The following is a 19,779-nucleotide window of genomic DNA, read 5'->3' as shown; positions in this document are numbered from 1 at the left end:
CCGTGAAGAACGCAAGAAATATTTATTCTACGACAGGATAAATAATGCTACATAATACACATTATATTACAATATAAGGACATGTACATAATTTAAGACGCAATGATGGCGTCATCCGGAGTCACATGACATGGCTTCAAGAAATATAGTGGAAACGCAACATGTTTGAAATTATACACAGTTATGCTGTCCATGATGCTTCTTGTTACAGATGTTAGATGTCCAATCAAACATCAGTCTCTCCCACAGGTTTAAAGATCCCTTCACTCCAGTGACGTGGGATGATCACAGTACTGGAGGTAGCTTTGTATGCGGTGGGATATGTCCAGCTGACCTATGGCCTCTGAGGCTCTAGTACCCAGCATCATCCGCACAGTGATTCTACAAAGCTGTTGCAGGCTCAGAGGATTACCTGTGGAGAAAAAGAGGCATTCATAAGGCAAGTTATCATGATTCAAAAGGCTGCTGACAGCGCTCTGAAGCCGGGCATGAACTTACTTTCATAAAAGGTGAGGCAGGTGTAAGTGGGAGACACAGGTGTCGTGTAGTCTACAGGCTTTTTACTGAGGTTATCGCTGGCGTACACATTGGCTCCAAACTCCACCAACAGCTCGATCATGTCCACCATGTTGACTCGTGCCGCATGGTGCAAAGCTGTCTCGTGGAACTTCACTGAATTAACATTGGCACCTGCAGGAAGTTGAGATGAACTTAGGTCTGTTTGATTTATGGATTCATTTCACCTGAAATGATCCGAGTGTTTCAGTAGATCCTGTAATTGTGGTCAAATAAAATCCATCCTCACACAGTGCTATTACAGATGACATTATCTTGTTAAGTTTCATGCTAAACTCACCTCTTTGTTCAGTCAAACAAACGGTTCTAATTTATTTCCTTCATCAGCTGTTAACGTATTTTAAATCCAGCATTGTTTACATCCACCTTTACTTGCCAGCAGTCTTCTTCCCTGCCTTTGCTGGCACATCGCTGCATATCTTTGCACATTTCTGCTGCCTGTCCATCAGTGGAACAACATGAAACAACTGGCAGGACTGCATAACATGTCATAACATACACAAAACAGGGACCCATTCATACAAAAACAGCTCCACAGTGCTGCTAGAGGTCAAAAACTTTAGGGGAAACCTTTAACTAAGCTCACTATAATGAAAACATTATGGCAGAGAATGATGTTTCATCTCCTGCATCATTCAGTTAAAATGGGAGAGAACGACACTACTCTCTAGTGACTTAAATTAAGAGACCTAAGCACAATAGTCTGTTTAATGAAAAAGGTGAAAATAATGTATGTTTTTCCGTTTGAACAACCGAACACACCAACAAAACTCAACACAAAGGCAGCTGCAACTTTCTAATACAAGCAACTAAGTGGTGCCAGGCAGCCGTTTCCTCACGTGAATGCACGATAAAATCACACTTATTCCCAACAACAGTACATGCAGCACAATACAGAGCTTTCATGCCAGTGTCACATTAAATGTAAAGGGATGTAGTCTGACACAGGAAATGTTCGCCAGTGTAAATATCCAAGAAGACTTTCCTCTGGCTTTTCTATCCATAGTGTCCCCATCTTTCTAACATTCACCATGACAGCAGTTAATAAGGAATGACTTACACCTGTACAGCACAGGCGTACAGTTTAAGTTCTGTCTTAAGTCTAAGTTGTAGCCCAACTCCCTTAAGACTTTCAAACTGCTTTTCAGCTTACATATAGCTGGTTGCGACAGCCTGCAGGAGTGTGTAGTGAGAGAAATCAGTGACAAACAGGATTAAATAAGGCAGGCAAGGGAAAAAAATGACACCACCATTCACACACTCTCCGACCTGCAGTCTTATTGCTGACCTGCCTTAAGCACCTCCTTGACACAGGCTATGTGTCCTTTGGCACATGCGATGTGGAGGGGAGGACCGAAGTGGACGTCATATGCTTCCAGGTGGGCACCGCTGGCTATCATCAACTTCACCACTTCAACATTACCTGAAGGGCAGTAAAGTTTAGCTGACAGTGAAGGTGTCTGATGGGGTATGACTGGTTGAACGTGGTCTTATTGCTGCAAAGGCTTTACCTTGTATGCAGGCCTCATGGAGTGGTGAGGCAGTGAGAGCTGTGAGGGATGGGTTAACTTTAGCTCCGTACTGCAAAAGCAGCTTGGCACACTCCAGGCTGCCAGAAGCACAGGCATTACACAGAGGAGTGCTGCCATGGATGGTTCGTACATCCACCTGGAAGAATCACAGTAACAATTCCCATTTTATTCTTTCCACACAACTTTAGATTAACTGTCAGCATAATAGTGGCAGATGTTACTCTTCTTGGAAACATCACAATGTGAATAGTGGGTGGATATACCATTAACACCTGTATGATCTAAATATTGTTTAGTTTTTTAATTACACTGTCAGAGGCAGCGACTCATATATATGGTAACGTTGAGAATATACACTGCTTCACAAAGGCTGCACTAGATTGCATCACTTCATACTGCTATTCATGATAAGGTGCTCCAAGTTATTTGCACATTTTATTTCATCATATCTACTCAGTGCATGTTTGCTCCTCCACATGGGAGGGTTGGACCATGGAGTTTTATCCCACCTGGGCTCCAGCTTCCAGCAGCAGCCGGGCACAGTTTGGACGAGCCTGTATGCAGGCTTCATGAAGCGGAGTGATGTTGTCCACCGTCACCATGTTGACCGATGCCCCACTTTCTATCAGCTGTTTCAGCTGCAGGGCTCTGCCGTGGGACGCTGCTTCATGCAGGGCAGTCCGGTCTGCCCAGAAACCTCATACAGACAATAACACATAAACAGTTATTTTACTATTACATGGGTACAATGAAAGCTTTGTTCAGTGTTTTAATGTAAATACTTGCACAAGTTTAAAAAGCTTTTCATAAAGGCGTTTTGTTATGTGCTCCATAAAACTCTATTTACCTTTACCTTTATTTGTTTTCGACATGTCAAAGCAATAAACATTAGTCTTTGCACTGCTTAAAAGCGTACATGTTCATAAAAAAATAATAATACGAACGTTAGCTTTGCCTTGCTTTAAGTGGCTGTTCCAACAATATTTCACCCTGGATGCTAAGCAAGAAGAAGAAGAAGAAGAAGAAGAAGAAGAAGAAGAAGAAGAAGAAGAACTGCTAGCGAAATGACTGTATTAGTCGTAGTTGCTAACTGTATTAGCTACTATGTGCTTCTCAGCTAGTGCAGTTTCTACAGAAATTTCTTTATATTCCCTAACGTGTGTTTGTCCTGGCATACTTTCTTGACATTATTAAAATTGTTATAACTGCTAATAATAGAAATAATCGAGTATTTTGTATTAATTAGTGTCATGTAGCCTACCTTTACTTGCTCAGTAGCCTATATGTTACTGTCATGGTTGGCACTGTTATATGTATATATCGGTTGTTCTGTCATTTTACACATGACAGAAAAAGTGAGTGTCGCGAGCACGGTGTCAACAAAATTGCCTGCCATTCTTCGCATTCTAAAGGTAGCCAACCTTTTTTGCTGGCGTGTAAGCTGTTATGAAATTTATCAACAGAGCTCACCGGTATCGCAAAGAAACGAACGGCGTGCAGGTGTCATTTCCATATTTTACCGGTAAAACACTTTATGCTGGCCTCCAGCTGAACCAGAAAGCTCACGATATTAGCTGACGTTGCTAGTGCCGAATGGAGAGGCAGCAGAGAATTCTGGGAGTCGTAGTTTTACTGGGTTAGGGTGAGTCGCTGCGACTTGTATGACATGACACTTCTGCTCTGCGGTAATACACAACACAGGAATTTAAAGATATCATGTAGTAGTGCAAAAAGACACATTTCATGACTAAACTGATGTAATAAACCAGACATATGCTTTAACTTTTTGTGTGCCCTGCTTATCTGGAAAAAGCTATTAATCATTTAATTAATTCCGCTGGTTCTCATTGGTTAGAATCACTCCCCAACATCCTTTTTCATTTATCCTATTTTTGGATTGTGGCTGCAATTTCAAACTGTAAGTAAAACGTTTCGTGTCATAAAACAAATTCCATACCTGACAGATAAAATAACACTACAGCTCCTCTAAAGAACATCTGAATGTCACAATGCAACAATCTGAAAGGTTATTAATTGACATACAATTGTCAATTAATAACCTCTTATATTGTTGAGGTCCGTCTGAAGTTCAGGGTTGGTTCACCTTTGCCCTCACCATCACTTGAAAGCTGCTGTGAGCAGCAGAAATCTGGAGGTTTATATCACTTGTGTCATCATTCATTCCACACAAACACTAAACCATAAAAAAGAATGGATTCAAACTCAAACACAGCTTTGGTTTTTGACAAAGTTGTTTTTACTTTGCAGTACAGAAATCATTTGAGCCCATTGTGTTTTTTTACTTTTTTTTTTTCAAGTTGTTCACAACCGAGGATATCACAGGGCTCTCATCAATTCAATACTGCTGCAGTACACATTTGGTCCTTCTTAAGCAATTACAGTCAACCACACTTCCATTAATCTGCTGTTAATGCTCAGGTCATCCATCACTTTGCATAATACAGGAACTAATATATCTCCTCTGATGCGTTATAGTAAATCAAGCTGTTGAAAACAGGTTCAGGTGGTTTATGCTGGACTGCAGTCACCCTTGTGGCTTGGCTTATGATATGTATCTGGCTGTGCTGGACATTAGACAAGAAAGGGGTTAAAAGGACTAATATTATCAAGCCCAGAAACCTCGTTAACCACTTTAATTTCACAAAATCTGACAATATAATCAGCTGAGGTGCCCCCTTACGTGGCGGTCTTCCATTGCTGGGCCTGAAAAGTGCTTGAGGAACACTGAGCTACTCACATGATGTATTTCAGACGCACAAAGCCAAGCCACCTCTCTCATCCTGACATGAAAAAAATACCTGCAGAGACTAAATAACTGATGTTTGGATATTATATATCTTCCAAACGCCTTTTATACAATGACAGAAAGACTTGCTCCCCCCCCCAGAATACACAACAACTCTGTTGGATACTACGGATTATGAATCATTTGATTTGGCATCTTTGGACTAAGCATCATCGGAACACGATGAGGCAGAAGAATGTAGGGTATTACTGTATATTAGGCATAATTATTTAGTGCAACAACCATCTGAATGTGATTTGAAAAAGCATAGCTCCCTCCCTGAACCCTATCCAACAATACTATATCATATCTCTCTATGTATCATGAACTTCCTCAATGGGCAAACCATACTTGGAAAATCAGCCAGCCCACTGGTGTGTACGTTTTTGTGTAGGTTTTCTATTTTAAGATTTCAGTTGTCGGCAGCGTCGTCTTTGATAATCAGGAGTGTTGCTGACACTTCGCGTCTACTCTGCAGCGTCGCCGAAGATGTCCTGCTTCCTGCGCTCCATCTCGGCAAAGTCAAAGTCTGAGCCCGTCATCCTCCGGTAGATGTCCTTGATGTCGTCGCAGGTGGTCTCAAAGTGAGTTGTGGCGTCGTACGAACGGGAGATGAAAATCTAGAGAGAAGAAAACAAGGTAAAACAGTCAAAGAAGCCTTTTAATCAAAGTATTCCTTCACTGCACAGAGATGAATAAACAGTCTGGGTCTGATTTCATAGTTTTGATTCTTAAATGAAGCCTCGAGTCAATACAAGAAAAATAAAAAGTTTACATAAGGACAGTAAGAATTCTCTATTAAACCATTAAACTGATATTTCTTTAAAGGAGGAGGGAAACAGATGACAGAAAAGTTTCCTGTGCAGGATATTTTTCTCACTTAACTTCCCCCGTTTATACACGGTGGTGCAAAGAGGGCATGTTCTTACATAAGAGCGACAGGCGAGGCAAATGAATCGTTCTGTTAAATGTAAAAACCACCATTATATGCATGATGAGTACAGCTAATAGGATGAGCGGAAATAAAACTGAGCTGGTCTGGCACTGTGCTATGTAACAGTGTTGTGTGTTATATGTAGCGTTAGGGATTTTTGGGAATATTTACTCAATATGATTTTTTACATGACCAATCCTGCACAGTTACATCAGTAATCCTCAAACTGTTTGGTGCTGAGACCACAAAACAGCTTCTTCAGTGCGTGTTTTAACCCACAAAGGACAAATCACTGAAAGTATTCCACACCTTTCAAGTCTGATTTCACTGGTTTGCCTAATGGAGAAAAATATGCATACATGGGTGAAAAACCATCAGTTTCACCAGGACTGGGTTGCTGACCTTTTTTGTTTTTTGTGGGGTATTTTTATGCTTTTATTATTAGAGATTTCACAGTAGAGATGGCATGAAGCAAAAGGTTCCTGGCTGAACACACGCTGGTACATGGTTAGTGCTTTAACTGTTCCAACCTAATGGACATTTAGTGATAAAAGATGCATCAACTGAGACATCTAAAATTACTTTTCACTATTCTATTTGACATTGTGTTAACCAGTTACGTAAAGTGCACCTGATTTGTTGTAAATGGGTTAAAACATGCACAACACAGTGGTACGGTCCTTTATGTGCCATCTCATCCCGCTGATCATACCTGGCTGTCGGTGCCCATGTCAGTGGGTGCATACTGGTCACTAATGCTGACAAACTTCTGATCGATGGGCTCCAGTAGGTCCAGGGCTGGCTTGATCTCTTTCTCAGGGTCACCTGTCTCAACCGTGGTGCTGGCGATGGCGATAAATTTACCCTTTGCTGCCACGTTGTGAGCAAAGGAGATCAAACAAACGTAGATGTCTAGAAACAGAAAGAGGAAAGTTAGTAAGAGATGCATGGTATGGATTTTTCAGATTTCTGGATGCTGTTAATCAAAAATTACGGGCTTCTCATGGCCGATAATGTATTATATATTATTTTATGAGGTCTAAGTCATCTGCTCATTCCCTTTGTGCGCTCACCGTGCTTCCTGTTGACTTGATACTGGGGGATGATGATCTGGCAAGAGTTGACATCTCCGGTGTTGCCGATGGGGTGACTCAAGATGCAGATGGCTCTGATCACCTGACCCACTTTCTTGGCACGATCCATGGCGTAGCTGGGGTCACAGATCAGTTGCTTGCACCTGGCAATCTATGGTGGGCAGACAAAGCCAAACGTCAGAGGTCAAGGGAGAGACTTATTCATGAAGAAGTGAAGCAGTTTATAGGGTCAAACAAGGAAACTGCACTAAGTGCTGTGTAGTCACATATAACATAAGTTATTCCAGCATAACTAAACAGTTGTTCTGAAGGGTTATTAAATCTAACAGGATGTGGGAATAGGTCAGTGATTTGTGAGGGATGCTGCAAAAATCTAATTTCAGCTCTGTCATGTGTAGTGAGTTATTCCTCACACACCTCCAGCAGACTGCGACTGATTAACCTCTTTGCCTGCAATATTCCCGCATGGAAATAACTACAGATAACAGCTCAACACTTCTATGTCAGTATGTACGCATCCAGTTTTTGTAAAGTCAAATATCACATACAATGTCTCAATGGGCTGCACAGGTCACTCAAATCACAGATGTTTAACATAGAAATTCAACACGTTTGAGAACTACACGCTCACCTCTCCCTCAGACTTCACTCCCACCACCTTCCCATTCTCCATTACGATCTCCTCGATGGGCTTGTTCAACATATATGTCCCACCATAGATGGCGCTCAGCCTGGAATGGAAGCACAAGGTGAGATGATTCTATCACCAAAAGATATGACCTGAGAGAATGACAGTGAGCTATATGAAAACTATGAAAGCTATATGAAACTGAGTGTAATAATAATGATAATTACTGCTTTAAGGGGAAATCATAACTTTTTTTTTTTTTTCAAAGTCCTCTCAGCATTTCCACTCACATCGCTCATTTCCTGGTATCACAGATTCTAGCAGGGAAAGCACAGTTAGAGCCAACAGCAAAATCAATGTCTCCTTTCCCTTTTAATTTCCCAGTATGCCACATCAGTGAGCCCCTATGCACCATACCAGGAGCCTAACATTTTCACAGAAGACATTTGGATATGTCACCGTCACGCTGTCATGGCTTACTGAATAGAGCCATCATTAATGTTGTTAGTAACAACTGTGCTTTTCCTACTGTGCCAAATTAGCTATTAAGCATTCCTGTTTGCAATGTACCCATGGATGTGCAGACAACTAGAAATGGATTACTTAAATACTGAAGAAAACTTAAAAACGTGATAATTCTCAGGCAACTTCTGGAAATATAAAAAACACCTTCTATTATTTCTTAGTTGATTTCCGCACATGAATTCAGTGGACATCGGAGCCTATGATATCCCTGGGAAGGGTATAAAACTAAGTCCATCATGTCTGATTTTGATAGAAATTGCAGCAAAAAAGACACTAAAGAATTTAAAGCAGTCAAAGTCATTTAAAGTCAAATTCCATGAGCTGTGTATCACAGTCTCTGCCAGTGCTGCTGCTGCCCCACCTTCAGCTCTTGAAAACCATCTGACTTAAGCCAACCCAGGGGAGCAAAAACACCCCTGCTTCGGTGGAATCCTTTCCAGTGGTTTCGAAACTATTAAGGTGGAGTTTGTGGGGCAGATCATCACTGATTGGTGCTGTTGTGCTGTGAGTCACTGTGTGCAACGAGTATCAACATTTCTTGTACCGTGCATTACCATGGAAAAACGTCATGACGCAGAAGAACCACATAAAGGGACTTTTCGCTCCTAGTTTAGCTCCTTTACACCCACAGATTGTGAACGTTTTGGTCCTAAGAGGTCTATTTTACACTTCTGCTGCTCTAATTAGCAGAAGCTACTTCAAGCAGTTAAAAGTCCTCGTGCAAACACTTTTTTTCCCTGGCAAACTCACAACCCTGTATGCTGCGGCACACAGATATAACAAATATTTCACGTGTATTAAAAGGAGGGTCCCTTACCTGGCAAAACCTTGTGGCAGCTCTCCCAGGCCGTACAGTGGATAGAGGTATGGGCTTTTGCCATATCTGGCCAGTGACTCACTGTAAAGCTTTATCCTGTTTATCGTTTCGATGCAAGGCTGATCCAGGTACCTGAGGAGAGAGAGGTGGGCCATTTCAAACTCTACAAACTGTACTATTTTACAAGCCTGGTGGACAGGTATCACATTGTGTGTAATGACGTTGTCATTAAATTAACATTTATCATGGAAATAGAAAGACCACTGACTCATCTGTGCGGTAGAGGGCGAGGGAGTGGCCAGTGAATTCCAAGACATCCTGGCTCAGGTTAAACTTTTTGTAAACATCCCTCATGGTGGTCTTCTTGGGGTCGACGTCTTCCATGGTTTTGGGGTCGTTCTCGTCAAAGTTGGCGATGAAGCTCAGGAACTTTTTGAAGCGCCGTTTCTCAAACAACCCCATCAAACCTTAAGGAGAGTTCAGACATGCAGCAAATACATCAAAAACATTTCCTCTACGGTCTTGGGGTATCCACACATTTTCAGAACATCTAGACAGTCACTACATTCTCCAATAACTTACTAGATGCCAGAGCCTCAGTCTCAGTCGAGGGGACTTTATGGATTTTGCCTCCCTTGTACACAAAGCTGCCCTCAATCACTTTGAAATCCAGGTAGCGGGTCACCTGTGTGATCAGCAGCATGCGGACCAGCTGACCTGAGAGGAGATGCAAAAATCAGCTTTACTTTCACAAAAAACAAAACTAAATCAGGCGGTTACTTCTTTCATGAAACCATTTATTGTGATTTTAGCCCCATCATTGACATTTTTCAGCTGCAGTCGGGCCTGTAACGATGATTGCATTGTGGACTTAGCACGAGACACATGGACACAGGGGCACCCCGATAGCTCACCTGAGCGCGTGCCCCATGTACCAAGGCTGTGTCCTTACCAGTTCAATTCCAACCCAGAGTTCTTCGCTGGATGTCATATCCACTTCCCTCTCAGCTCAGATATTGAGCTGGTACAGCAGAAACTATATTTGCCACTTGTATCTAACTTATAGCTATGACTAGGTGATCTCGTTAGGGGATCACGAAAAAATGTACATCTATAAATACATTGATCTGGATAGATCTAACAGCCAATCACACAGCAGAAATAAACGCAACAACAGCCAGTCAGTCTGCAGCTTTCGGTTTATGTGTCAAAGTGCACACGCATTTCCAATGACACAACATTATTTTGAGCCACCATTGGCTGGAACCAAGGGGCCTCTCTGCCTCTGTGTCACCGCCTGTTCGCAGCAGAGACCACAGCGGAGGGGATGAAACAGACTTCAGGATAAGTCTTAATGGAGTCAGTGATGACAATGCTCATTATCCATATGTGCAACAATAAGGACACAGTGTGATCAATTTATCAAACACCTGCTGAATGAGCACGACTCAAACTTGCAGGAATGTGACATCCTTAGTCACCCTGCTCGCAGGAACGACTGCGCCCTCTTAATCCACACCTGTTTAGCTTTACACAGCCATATTGTATGTAAAAGTGATTATTTATTACAGTAAAAATGCAAAGAGCACTTGTGAAACATAGCAAACTCGCTGCTCCCAGCTGAAAATACAGGGGTATAATGACAAACTATCACCCATTGAGGTACAAAGTGGAATTATGAGAGGACAAGCCGTAGCTAGCTGGTTAGCATACTAGCTTGAGTAGATGTAGATGTATGTAACACAATGCACAGACCTCTCTGACATAGCCTCTGACCTGTTACATGTTCATGTTCTGTTCTGTTGATAATGGTAGTGTGAGTGTAGCCGCTTCGTACTCTTTCCTGCATGCCTGTGGATTGCTTTCCACTCTTTCCATGACACTGCAGATGCATCCAAATACAAACAAAGACAGTCATCATTACGTGAGAACGCATCTGTCACATAAATGTGCTACATGTGTGAAAGGGCAACTCTGGACAATGTCTGGAGTTAATGTAAGAAAATGGCTTTAGTGTCTCTGCTATAATATTCAGGGCAGGCAGCACAAGCTAGCAATCCAGCTGCCTCACAGGGTCATGTGATTTTGGCAGCAGGGCTGCTTACCACATCCTGACATGACGACAGAGCAGCAGTGGCAATAATGCACCTCTGCTGCATCTCTGTTGTTCTCATGTGAGACCTTAAAGCTTTGATTTTGAAAGAAAGTTAGTTTTACTGTTAAGTCTTCTGTTTTTAACTCAAGTGTCATCTCATGTGAGGCAGATGTTTTTGTTTGCATGGAGGTCCCAAATAAAAGAAACATGACTATGTATGGTAGGGTATGTTCACCTTAAACCACTTCTTAATTGATTTGTAAATGTGATTGTACACTCTGTGGGTCTCATAGCTGTGTGACAGCATACTGTATGTCCACATGTCTCATGGGACCCCTCGTTTTAATTACAAGTGAAACAATGCAGCCATCAGTCACAAGCCAGCCTTTCTGATCTAATAGGTAATGAGTATTGAAGCTGTTCACATCAAAAGAGACATATTGCAGATATCTGTTTGACGCTTTGCAGACACTCTGCACCTAAATGTCAGAGGTTGAAGTCACAAGCTGCAGCAGCATGTGATATACAGGTGAGTGATCTAAGCGTACCGTTGGCCATGAGGAATTTAGGGACGAGGTCCACATTCCAATCCCGGGTTTTTCCCATTGACTCAGGAGGTTTGCCAGGAAGGTTGAAGCGCTTGTAGAGCTGTGGGGAGACACAGAAACAGACTTCACTCACAAACTACAGCCATCAACTGACACCAGAGGAGCAATTCAGAAAGCAGGGCAGTCATTAAAAGGGGAACTCCACTGATTTTACACACTGAGGCCTGTTTATGGGTGGAAAAAAAAGTTGTATCAGGCCTTCAGTGTCTCCAGAGGGAGTTGTGTCAAGCCTAACAGATGTCGTCAAGTGATGCCACTTGAGTCAGCACTCATTGGGGTTCTGCTAAATTGGTCGAATGCTCTGTTAAAAGATGGTCTTACTGCAGTAAATCAGCTCTATTTTCAGGAGATACCATTTCACAAAACGTTTCGCACTGTTTCGTCTTTCAGAACAAGGCTTAATGAAGCGTCCACCATGTTAAAAAAAAAAAAAACATGGTGGCCATGACAGGTTGGAACAAGAACCTGGTCATCATAGAGGGAGAGGTAATGATAAAGAAGAGTAGGTGTTGGTACGAGAGAGCTACAAAGAGATTCCATAAAATAAAACAATTATCTCTTATTTTGACATCTAGAGGAAAAATCAACTCCAGAGCTACACACTTATACACTTAAACATACGGCCTATCATATGTCTTTCTAACGGAATGACCTAAATGAATTGTCTAAACAATAATAATATAACTTTATCGATTATTACAGCCTGATTTTTCAGTAATTCCTCATTACTCACACCCTTATCAACAAATACGGTCTCTGATTTTTAAGTCAAGTAGGTCAAACACTACATCATCTTCTCCAACTTTCAGTACAGAAAATCTGTGTGGATATAACCTGAGTGTGGCTAAGATGTCTGTGTATTTTTTTTTATTCAGTAAGTAACCACAGGGTACAGACCAAATGAAACTGTGGTTGCTGTTTAGTTCATTTTTTCACTTCCCGTCTCCTATGCATTCCCCTCTAACTTACAATCAGAACTTGTGTGTCGGAAAGATAAACAGAGCGGACACTCTGAAGCTAAAATTGTGAAGTGGGCATTACCGTCACATTGCTCCAGTTTAACCTCCTCACTGTCACTAAGTCAAGCCAGCGGGATCAGACATCTACTCACGTCTTCAAGAGGCGTGATGGAGGCACTCTCAGCTCCGTAGTAGGCGTTGCGGTCCATGTGCAGAACCTTCTTCCCCTTCACCGACATGATGCCTGATAAAATGCATTCCTGTTGGCAGAAAACAAAACAGAAGAAGGAATTAGACCAAGATCAACAGGATGCTGGAAAAATCCACAGGAGCAGTACCTCGCACTCAGCTTGTATCAACATGCACACAATCATCTTTGGAACACATTAAACGTGAGACAGATGCTCTTAACAGTCGATGTTTTTCCTCATGTCTCAATACATGACCTCCATCTGTCACACAGTCAGCGGTTTTGTTCCCATCGACTGCAATACTGTGATATACTGGAGAGCTCAGTTTGTTTGGTTGTTGAAAATAACTGTACAGTTCGGGGTGCCGTGGTCGCCTAACCGTTAATGCACAGACCACATAAACACAACATCCCTGCTTAGATTCTAAGACACCGTCTAAAAATGCCAAAAACTTTGAAGTTCAAGTGCAAATCAATGAACTGGACTTCTTTATGATATATTGGATGTATATAGGGTATCATCAGAGTAGTTAAGATGCATGTCTATATACTATGGGCTGTCACACAATTATCTATGTGATATGGAGTACATTGGTTTCTCGGGTATTTAAATTCACTGGATAGCCAAAAAGAAGACTTGCACATTTCTGCCCAACACAAAGGCTGAATGATGGTCATACCGTGCATAGCATCATCCGACACAACACTAAACTGATGTATGATAGATGACTGGGCCATTTGTGCTTTAAATACACTCCCCAGAGTCCCTGTGTTCGCATTCTTTTCATCACTTTGTAATGTTAAAGATGGCTTGGGACACAAAAGCCTGAAGAGACAGTATAGGAAATGATTTTTGAGGTTGACAGAGCCAAGACCATGACAAGCCATTGGCGCATGCAACAATTCAGTCCTGACACACCCAGTACCAACATAATGTCTGACATGCTTCTGTGCAGCATGGAGGATGATTATAGCTTTCACTGGGCTGTCCGTCTTAGAAGCTGGGTAATGGTGAGGGAAAATGTTTGCCAGAGTCTGGAATTCCCACAGACCAATGGCCTTAATAAGATTACAGCAGCTGGTTTGTAGATCCGAGGAAATAGCGTGTGCATCATGTGACTAAGTGGGTTTTACTCTAAAACAAGTTTTACTACTGAACGTAACAATGGTACAATGTGATTATGTGGTACAACTGGTTTCTCACATTACAAAAAAAAAAAAAAAAAATACCGCATCATATTTGCCACTGTCGTGCTGTCACCCACACTCTCTCTTTGTATACAGACTGAAGTCAACCAATATGGTTTTTCAGGGCTGATTATTGGAGATCAAGGCCGATTACTGAAATTTAGAATACAGCGATACAGAACAAAGAGAAGAGTTTTCATTTGAAAAAAAAAATGAAACAACTGATCATCAAGATAGCTACTGATCAATTTTCTGTAGCTTAACTAATCGATTAATTAACTAGTAACTGCAGTTCTAGAGATCCACCCAGTTATAGTCCAGCACACCAGCAGAACAGTCACCCCACAGTGGCCCAAATAGATGGCATCTAAAAATTTAATGGACCCATATCGCACAGCGTAACATGCAATGGACCTGTAAGATGGTAGGGCCCTATGATTTCTGTGATGCAGAAAATGCATTAAATCAGCTTACCCTGTGTGTTCAAAACACACAGGGAGGCTGTCCTGTACAAGATCTATTCAATAAAAAAATCAGTACATGTGGTGTTACATCAAATTCACTGATATTCGTTAAATTTCGGACATTTTCTTATTGGACTGCTGAAATGTTGTCATCTCTGTCTGATGATGTTTTAATCATAAAACACAGACTGTGACAGAAAACACATAATGAGATTTCACTGGGCCCTAAGATTGTTATCGCACAGATTCCTTAATCTGTAACTTTTACTTATTCTTGTCTTTACTGGATAGGGACATAGAAGATGCAGAAGAGAGAGAGAGAAGAGTATGACATGCAATTAAGGTCATCTGCTGGAATCCAACTGGCTACGGCCATGCAGCATACGCTGTAACCGTTCAGCTAACGGGCGCACTCTGGTAACTTTTGTCAGTAAATTTGTCTGCTCACTTAACACGCTGTCTCCAGAACAAGACAACTCATGACTATTAACCTAATTGTCAAACAAATGACACGTATGAAATCTTTGACAAGCTGAGCTGGCAGTACTGCACATACCGCTGCTATCAAAGGCAAATGAAGTGTTGTCTTTCAGCTATAAAAACTCTGTTTTTCCTGTGTGAACATGAGCAGTGATGTCTGAAAACACTGCAACACTGTGGTCTACTGCACATGTGGTCAACCTAAATTTAACCAAAGCTCTAATCGTGCCTCAGTGACATACGTATGTCTCTACATCCTGCAACATCCAAACAAGCTTCTGCATAGGTGCACTCCCAAAATATCACATGCCCCAGTGAAATACGATCATGTCTATTTGTAAATGTCGGGGCTTCATCTACTGTATGCTCTTGCAATGCCATTGACTTGAAGGACGTACAGTCCGGCTACAGATACATCTCTAGGAAAGACAGCAGTTCTGATGTGTCGCTGTCACTCCTTTTGGGTGACATGTGACTGAAGCCAACCTGGTGCCGCTTATATAAATACAGGCTTTAACACAGAGCCGGGGGCAGCCTAGTCATCACTACTTCTGCCAGATTGTAGTGGCTGTGCTGACAGAGAGGAAAACAAACTGATCCAGTGTACAGTCAGGCAGAAAATTAAGGCAGTATAACACACTGGGACCAGAGATACAGTCCCAGCTCAATTTTTAACACGCGGGACCCATAAAAATTAGAGTGAGGCTGAAAGGCAGCAAAGTCCAGCAGAGAAGGAAAGGGCTGGATGGGTCTCTGCCATTCAAAAAGACACAATCACATGACAGAACATCACAATCAGAGCATGACAGTACTAGCTTTGATTCTAATATATGGAAAATTATCAACACGCTTTCCAATGTTTAAAGTCACAAGACTCTGACAGACTTTAATCCACCGGGCTCATAGGATCAACAGAGCTGAGAAATTACATAAAATCCCCGTTCTGGTTTTCTCAGAGGAGGACGTTTAGGGCTGGAAAAAAAATTAATCAATTAATCTTTCAGCGGCCATTAACAAGCAAAAATGGAAGACATTCTCTGTTACCACATTCTCTGATGTGAGAATTTGCTTCTCTTCTCTGGTTTATATCATTTTAAACTGAGTATCTTTGGGTTTTAAACTGTGGGTTGGACATCAGGTATTGTTCACCATTTGCTTTTGCTTTAAAAACAAAATAATTAGTTGAATAATAATAAAAAATAATAGATTAATCAATAATGAAAAGCAATTGTTAGTTGCAACCCTGACAAAGTACAATCAATCACAGCATTTTTATACTGTCCTGTACAGTATTTAACTAAACTGTGGTTTCCTGTACTGCACTTTTTACTTCACTGTATTCCTCCTAGTTGCATGGTCCATTTAAGTTCTACACTGAAAACATGTAACAAGCTTATGAAGTCAGATAGGAATGTGCTGCCATCAGCATGTTTTATAAGGTTTTACTGACCGTTTGATCATCACTTGACTGAGCTATGAATGAAACTTCCACATGCAGTGAACTTTCTTATTCTTATTATTACTGACATTGTGAGTGAAGGCAAGCATTGTGTCCCATTTCCTTTCCTTTAACACCACTTCCTCTTTTAACAGGCACAAAGATAGCAGTAACTGTAAACTTCTGACTGGAGAATGCAAAAGTAATAGAGCACTGTGAAAAGTATTAGCAATCTTACTATATATACACTTCAGTATATTTAGCCTCATATTAAGAAAATTATTTTTATCATGGAGTAACCTCATATTTTGTTGACTGGTGTAGAGAAAGTCAAAACAAAAAACTGAAATGTTCATAATCACAATTTCATAAAGTCCTACTTGAAAACTTAGAATGTCTCGCTTTGTCTCACCAACAGTCCAAAACGCAAATATATTCTGTTTACTGTCACATAAGATAAAGTGCAACAAATCCTCATCAAAGAAGCTGGGACCAGACACGGTTTGGATTTTTCCTTGAACACTGCCTTCACGATTAACTGATAATTAAAATAACGCAAAATAACAGACCAACAGACTGATTGCTTTAGCTCCATTTAACTGAGTGCGGCTATATATTTTTTTTTACCAAGATACTGCCTTGAATGGAGAACTTTTCCTTTTGGTGGAATATTATTCCATTACACCATCGAGTTTTTCCTGTGTGCATGATTTGTCCATATTTTCCTCACTACCAATGGCGATTTTGCATCACTCAATCACTGCAGTCTCTGTATATTTCTAAACTCACAACTGCCTCAACCACTGAAATGCTGCCTATTCATTTCGCTCATCTACAGGCAATGAGATGCTTAATTAGGATCACCAAGTGCATCATAATGTGAATCAGACCGCTTTTAGGTACAGTTGCATATCTTGTGCCAAGCCACTCCCCTCCTGTGTCATTACAAGTGGACAGATGGGAAACCCCATCCCCCAACTACTTCACCCATCAAAAATACCAAAAGCCCTACAAACAAAGGCCAAACTAATCATCTCCATTCTACATGTACAGGACCAGGATGAATTTGTAGGCCTATCAGAATTGTGTGTAATCTGCCAACTTAGTAGACATGGCAGTGCTAGTGTGCAGCACAAAAGTGGACACTGTGAGGTGTACAGGAGAGAAATCACAGATTTGCATAACAGAACTACAATCATGTGAAACTGCACTGAATCACATTCTGCAGGGCTTTTTTTCACCGGGCTGCCTGGTGAGCAGACTAGCTCTGACTTAACTGAGCTTACAGAGTACTTACAGTGTGCTTTCGGTTCCTCAGTCTTGGTGGAACCACACCCAAATGTGAGCTAAATCAACACCCTGCCCACCAAGATTTAACCAGGCCCCTTTCTGCCAGGCTGCATCTGCCCGCAGCAACACACTTTGTAAGTCAGTGTTCACTGCTTTTCAAATATCAATTTAGAGAAAATGAACAAGGGTTTGTTCAGTCACAGATTGTATCAGCATTGAAAATGTGTACAAAGGTTCTCCACACTAAAAACAGTCCAGAAACTGCAGTGAATTTGGCGCCTTGAGGTTGACAGGAAGTTGCCCATAGGCCTGCGATTAAGTCCTGAAGTCAGCACGGGATATCCATGTCACGCTTCAGCCACGTACAACTGACAGCAAGTCAGGAGGATTGTCAGGAGTATAATTTGGTTTATTACGCTACGGAATCGTTAATGCTGACAAAATTCATTTCCGGGTAAACAAACCCTGCAATCGCTCGTAAACTGCCGCGGCACATTATGCTGGATCATCTTTTTTTTTGACTTTTAGTCTACAACTTACAGGACGCAAGAAGTTTCACTTCAAGTTACACGTTAACAACCTATTGCTTCAGTTTCTGACTGACAGTTACAGAGTCCAAAGTAATCCAGCTATTTTGGATTAGCAGTCAGTCCGTTCTTTTCCCAAACTGTCTGATCGATAAAGTCACTGAGACTGCTGAGGCTTCTTTGTCACAATTAGCTTTACAACAAGTTTAGAAGACTTAATTTTACTCCCTATCGTGCTGAGTTCACCAAACGGACCTGCGCAGAACGGAAACTTAAAATTGCCTGAGTTAGTTAGCTATGAACTGTAGTGCCGAGTACGCTGATCAAATGTTAGTAGCCAACATTGCCTCCAGGAAAATTACAATATGACTGAGATAAAGTCAACAACCTAGTAGACAGGCAGTGTGGACGAAAGATCGGTGGAGCTGACACGTCGTACTTTTGATGTTAGCAGGCTAATTACTTAGCTTAATTTAGGTCGGCTAACGTTAGCAGACGAATGATCCGTGCATAATCTTATCTTGACTAAGAAAAGCTGCCTGAACTGGCGCCCAACTTCCAAATAACCGGTTAGGTAATGAGGCTCAGTCCATTCACAGTCGACAGAATAGTTAGTAACCACAGCAACAGACTAACAGTTCGGACTCATCTTGTGTAACAGGTATTTTTAATCGTTCCATTGCCCTTATAGCAAATGCAGGTAGCATAGTGCTAACAGTTAGCATTAGCTACTTTGCTCAGTTTCTAGTAAGTAACAGGTAGTCACTCACTCTCGGTTAGCGGCTAAGCTAGCTACTTAGCGCTTGCCCTGCTGATTAGGCCCCATTAGCTCAAAGCCGAACTGTCAACCGCTATCGTTGGTAACAGGTTGCAAATCTTTTCCGCGCTGTAGACAACGTCGATTGATTCTTTCTCACCGTGAGCCCTGTGCCCAGAACGATAACGTCGTATTCTTCATTCATTTTTCCAAATCTTTACTCCTCTGCTCCTGAATATCGGGAAAGAAGAAAATGGAGATCCGCGGGGCTGGTAATGTGAAGGGGCTGCAGCTCAGCGTCAGGCGCCTCCAGGGGCGTGGCTTCTCAGCCGTCAATCATTTGGAAGACGAGGCGCAAAGAATCGTAACAGGAAGTAGTCTCACCATGTAGGAAGCTAACACGCAGCCAAATGAGGGCAGCCCAGGCACTGCAAGTTGACAAGTCATAAAATACAACTTTTCCCTAAGTTCTCACTTTACCATTAGTTCCCATATGAGTCCCTTCCTGTATTGTATATTTAATGTTTCCCACCCTGCATTTAGAGGCAGTGGTCACTCTTGTTCAATTGGTTTACCCATTTCATTTCTACAATAGGTGAAGTGTAGCAGGAACTCATCATCATCATATGAGGAACTACAACAAATGAGGTGTAAACCTGGGTCATGCAGTGTAGTCTCACTTCACTATTTGTGTTGCCAGAATCTAATGGCTTAGATTCAGGCTTGGCACACCTGTTAAGTAAACCCAGTGACATTCATGAAGTTACTGTATTGCTCACTCTTAAGTTAGTCTGTAAAGGACTGGTTAAAGGTGATTGTCAGCCAACACACTGATAATAACTGTGGTACAGGCATCCTAGGAAGGTAGATA

General features: G+C 41.7%; 2 protein-coding genes across 3 annotated transcripts; both read right to left on the bottom strand.

The window, feature by feature from the left end:
• Positions 1-4: 4 nt before the first annotated feature.
• Positions 5-3,688, bottom strand: asb13a.1 (ankyrin repeat and SOCS box containing 13a, tandem duplicate 1). Of its 2 annotated transcripts, none has more exons than XM_076722026.1 (6): positions 3,579-3,688; positions 2,618-2,805; positions 2,088-2,244; positions 1,865-1,999; positions 499-690; positions 5-412 (listed from the first exon to the last, which is right to left on the bottom strand). In XM_076722026.1, exons 1-6 carry the CDS (start codon positions 3,619-3,621, stop codon positions 264-266), a joined length of 864 nt encoding a protein of 287 aa, XP_076578141.1. In that variant the 5' UTR covers positions 3,622-3,688; the 3' UTR covers positions 5-263. The 2 variants fall into 2 exon arrangements, with proteins under 2 accessions (XP_076578141.1, XP_076578142.1); XM_076722027.1 differs by lacking the exon at positions 3,579-3,688 and adding an exon at positions 3,370-3,467 and having other exon boundaries at positions 121-412.
• A 654-nt stretch (positions 3,689-4,342) lies between these two features.
• Positions 4,343-19,226, bottom strand: gdi2 (GDP dissociation inhibitor 2). The gene is made up of 10 exons (XM_076722306.1): positions 19,069-19,226; positions 12,727-12,834; positions 11,556-11,655; positions 9,495-9,629; positions 9,181-9,379; positions 8,913-9,044; positions 7,574-7,673; positions 6,922-7,093; positions 6,561-6,760; positions 4,343-5,534 (listed from the first exon to the last, which is right to left on the bottom strand). The coding sequence occupies exons 1-10, from the start codon at positions 19,111-19,113 to the stop codon at positions 5,382-5,384; spliced, it is 1,344 nt and encodes a 447-aa protein (XP_076578421.1). The 5' UTR covers positions 19,114-19,226; the 3' UTR covers positions 4,343-5,381.
• Between the last annotated feature and the right edge of the window lie 553 nt (positions 19,227-19,779).

This window comes from Chaetodon auriga, chromosome 22 (genome assembly GCF_051107435.1).
Source record: "Chaetodon auriga isolate fChaAug3 chromosome 22, fChaAug3.hap1, whole genome shotgun sequence".
Taxonomy (NCBI): domain Eukaryota; kingdom Metazoa; phylum Chordata; class Actinopteri; order Chaetodontiformes; family Chaetodontidae; genus Chaetodon; species Chaetodon auriga.
The sequence above is the reverse complement of the archived record's forward strand: the minus strand, read 5'-3'. Positions and strand labels throughout refer to the sequence as shown.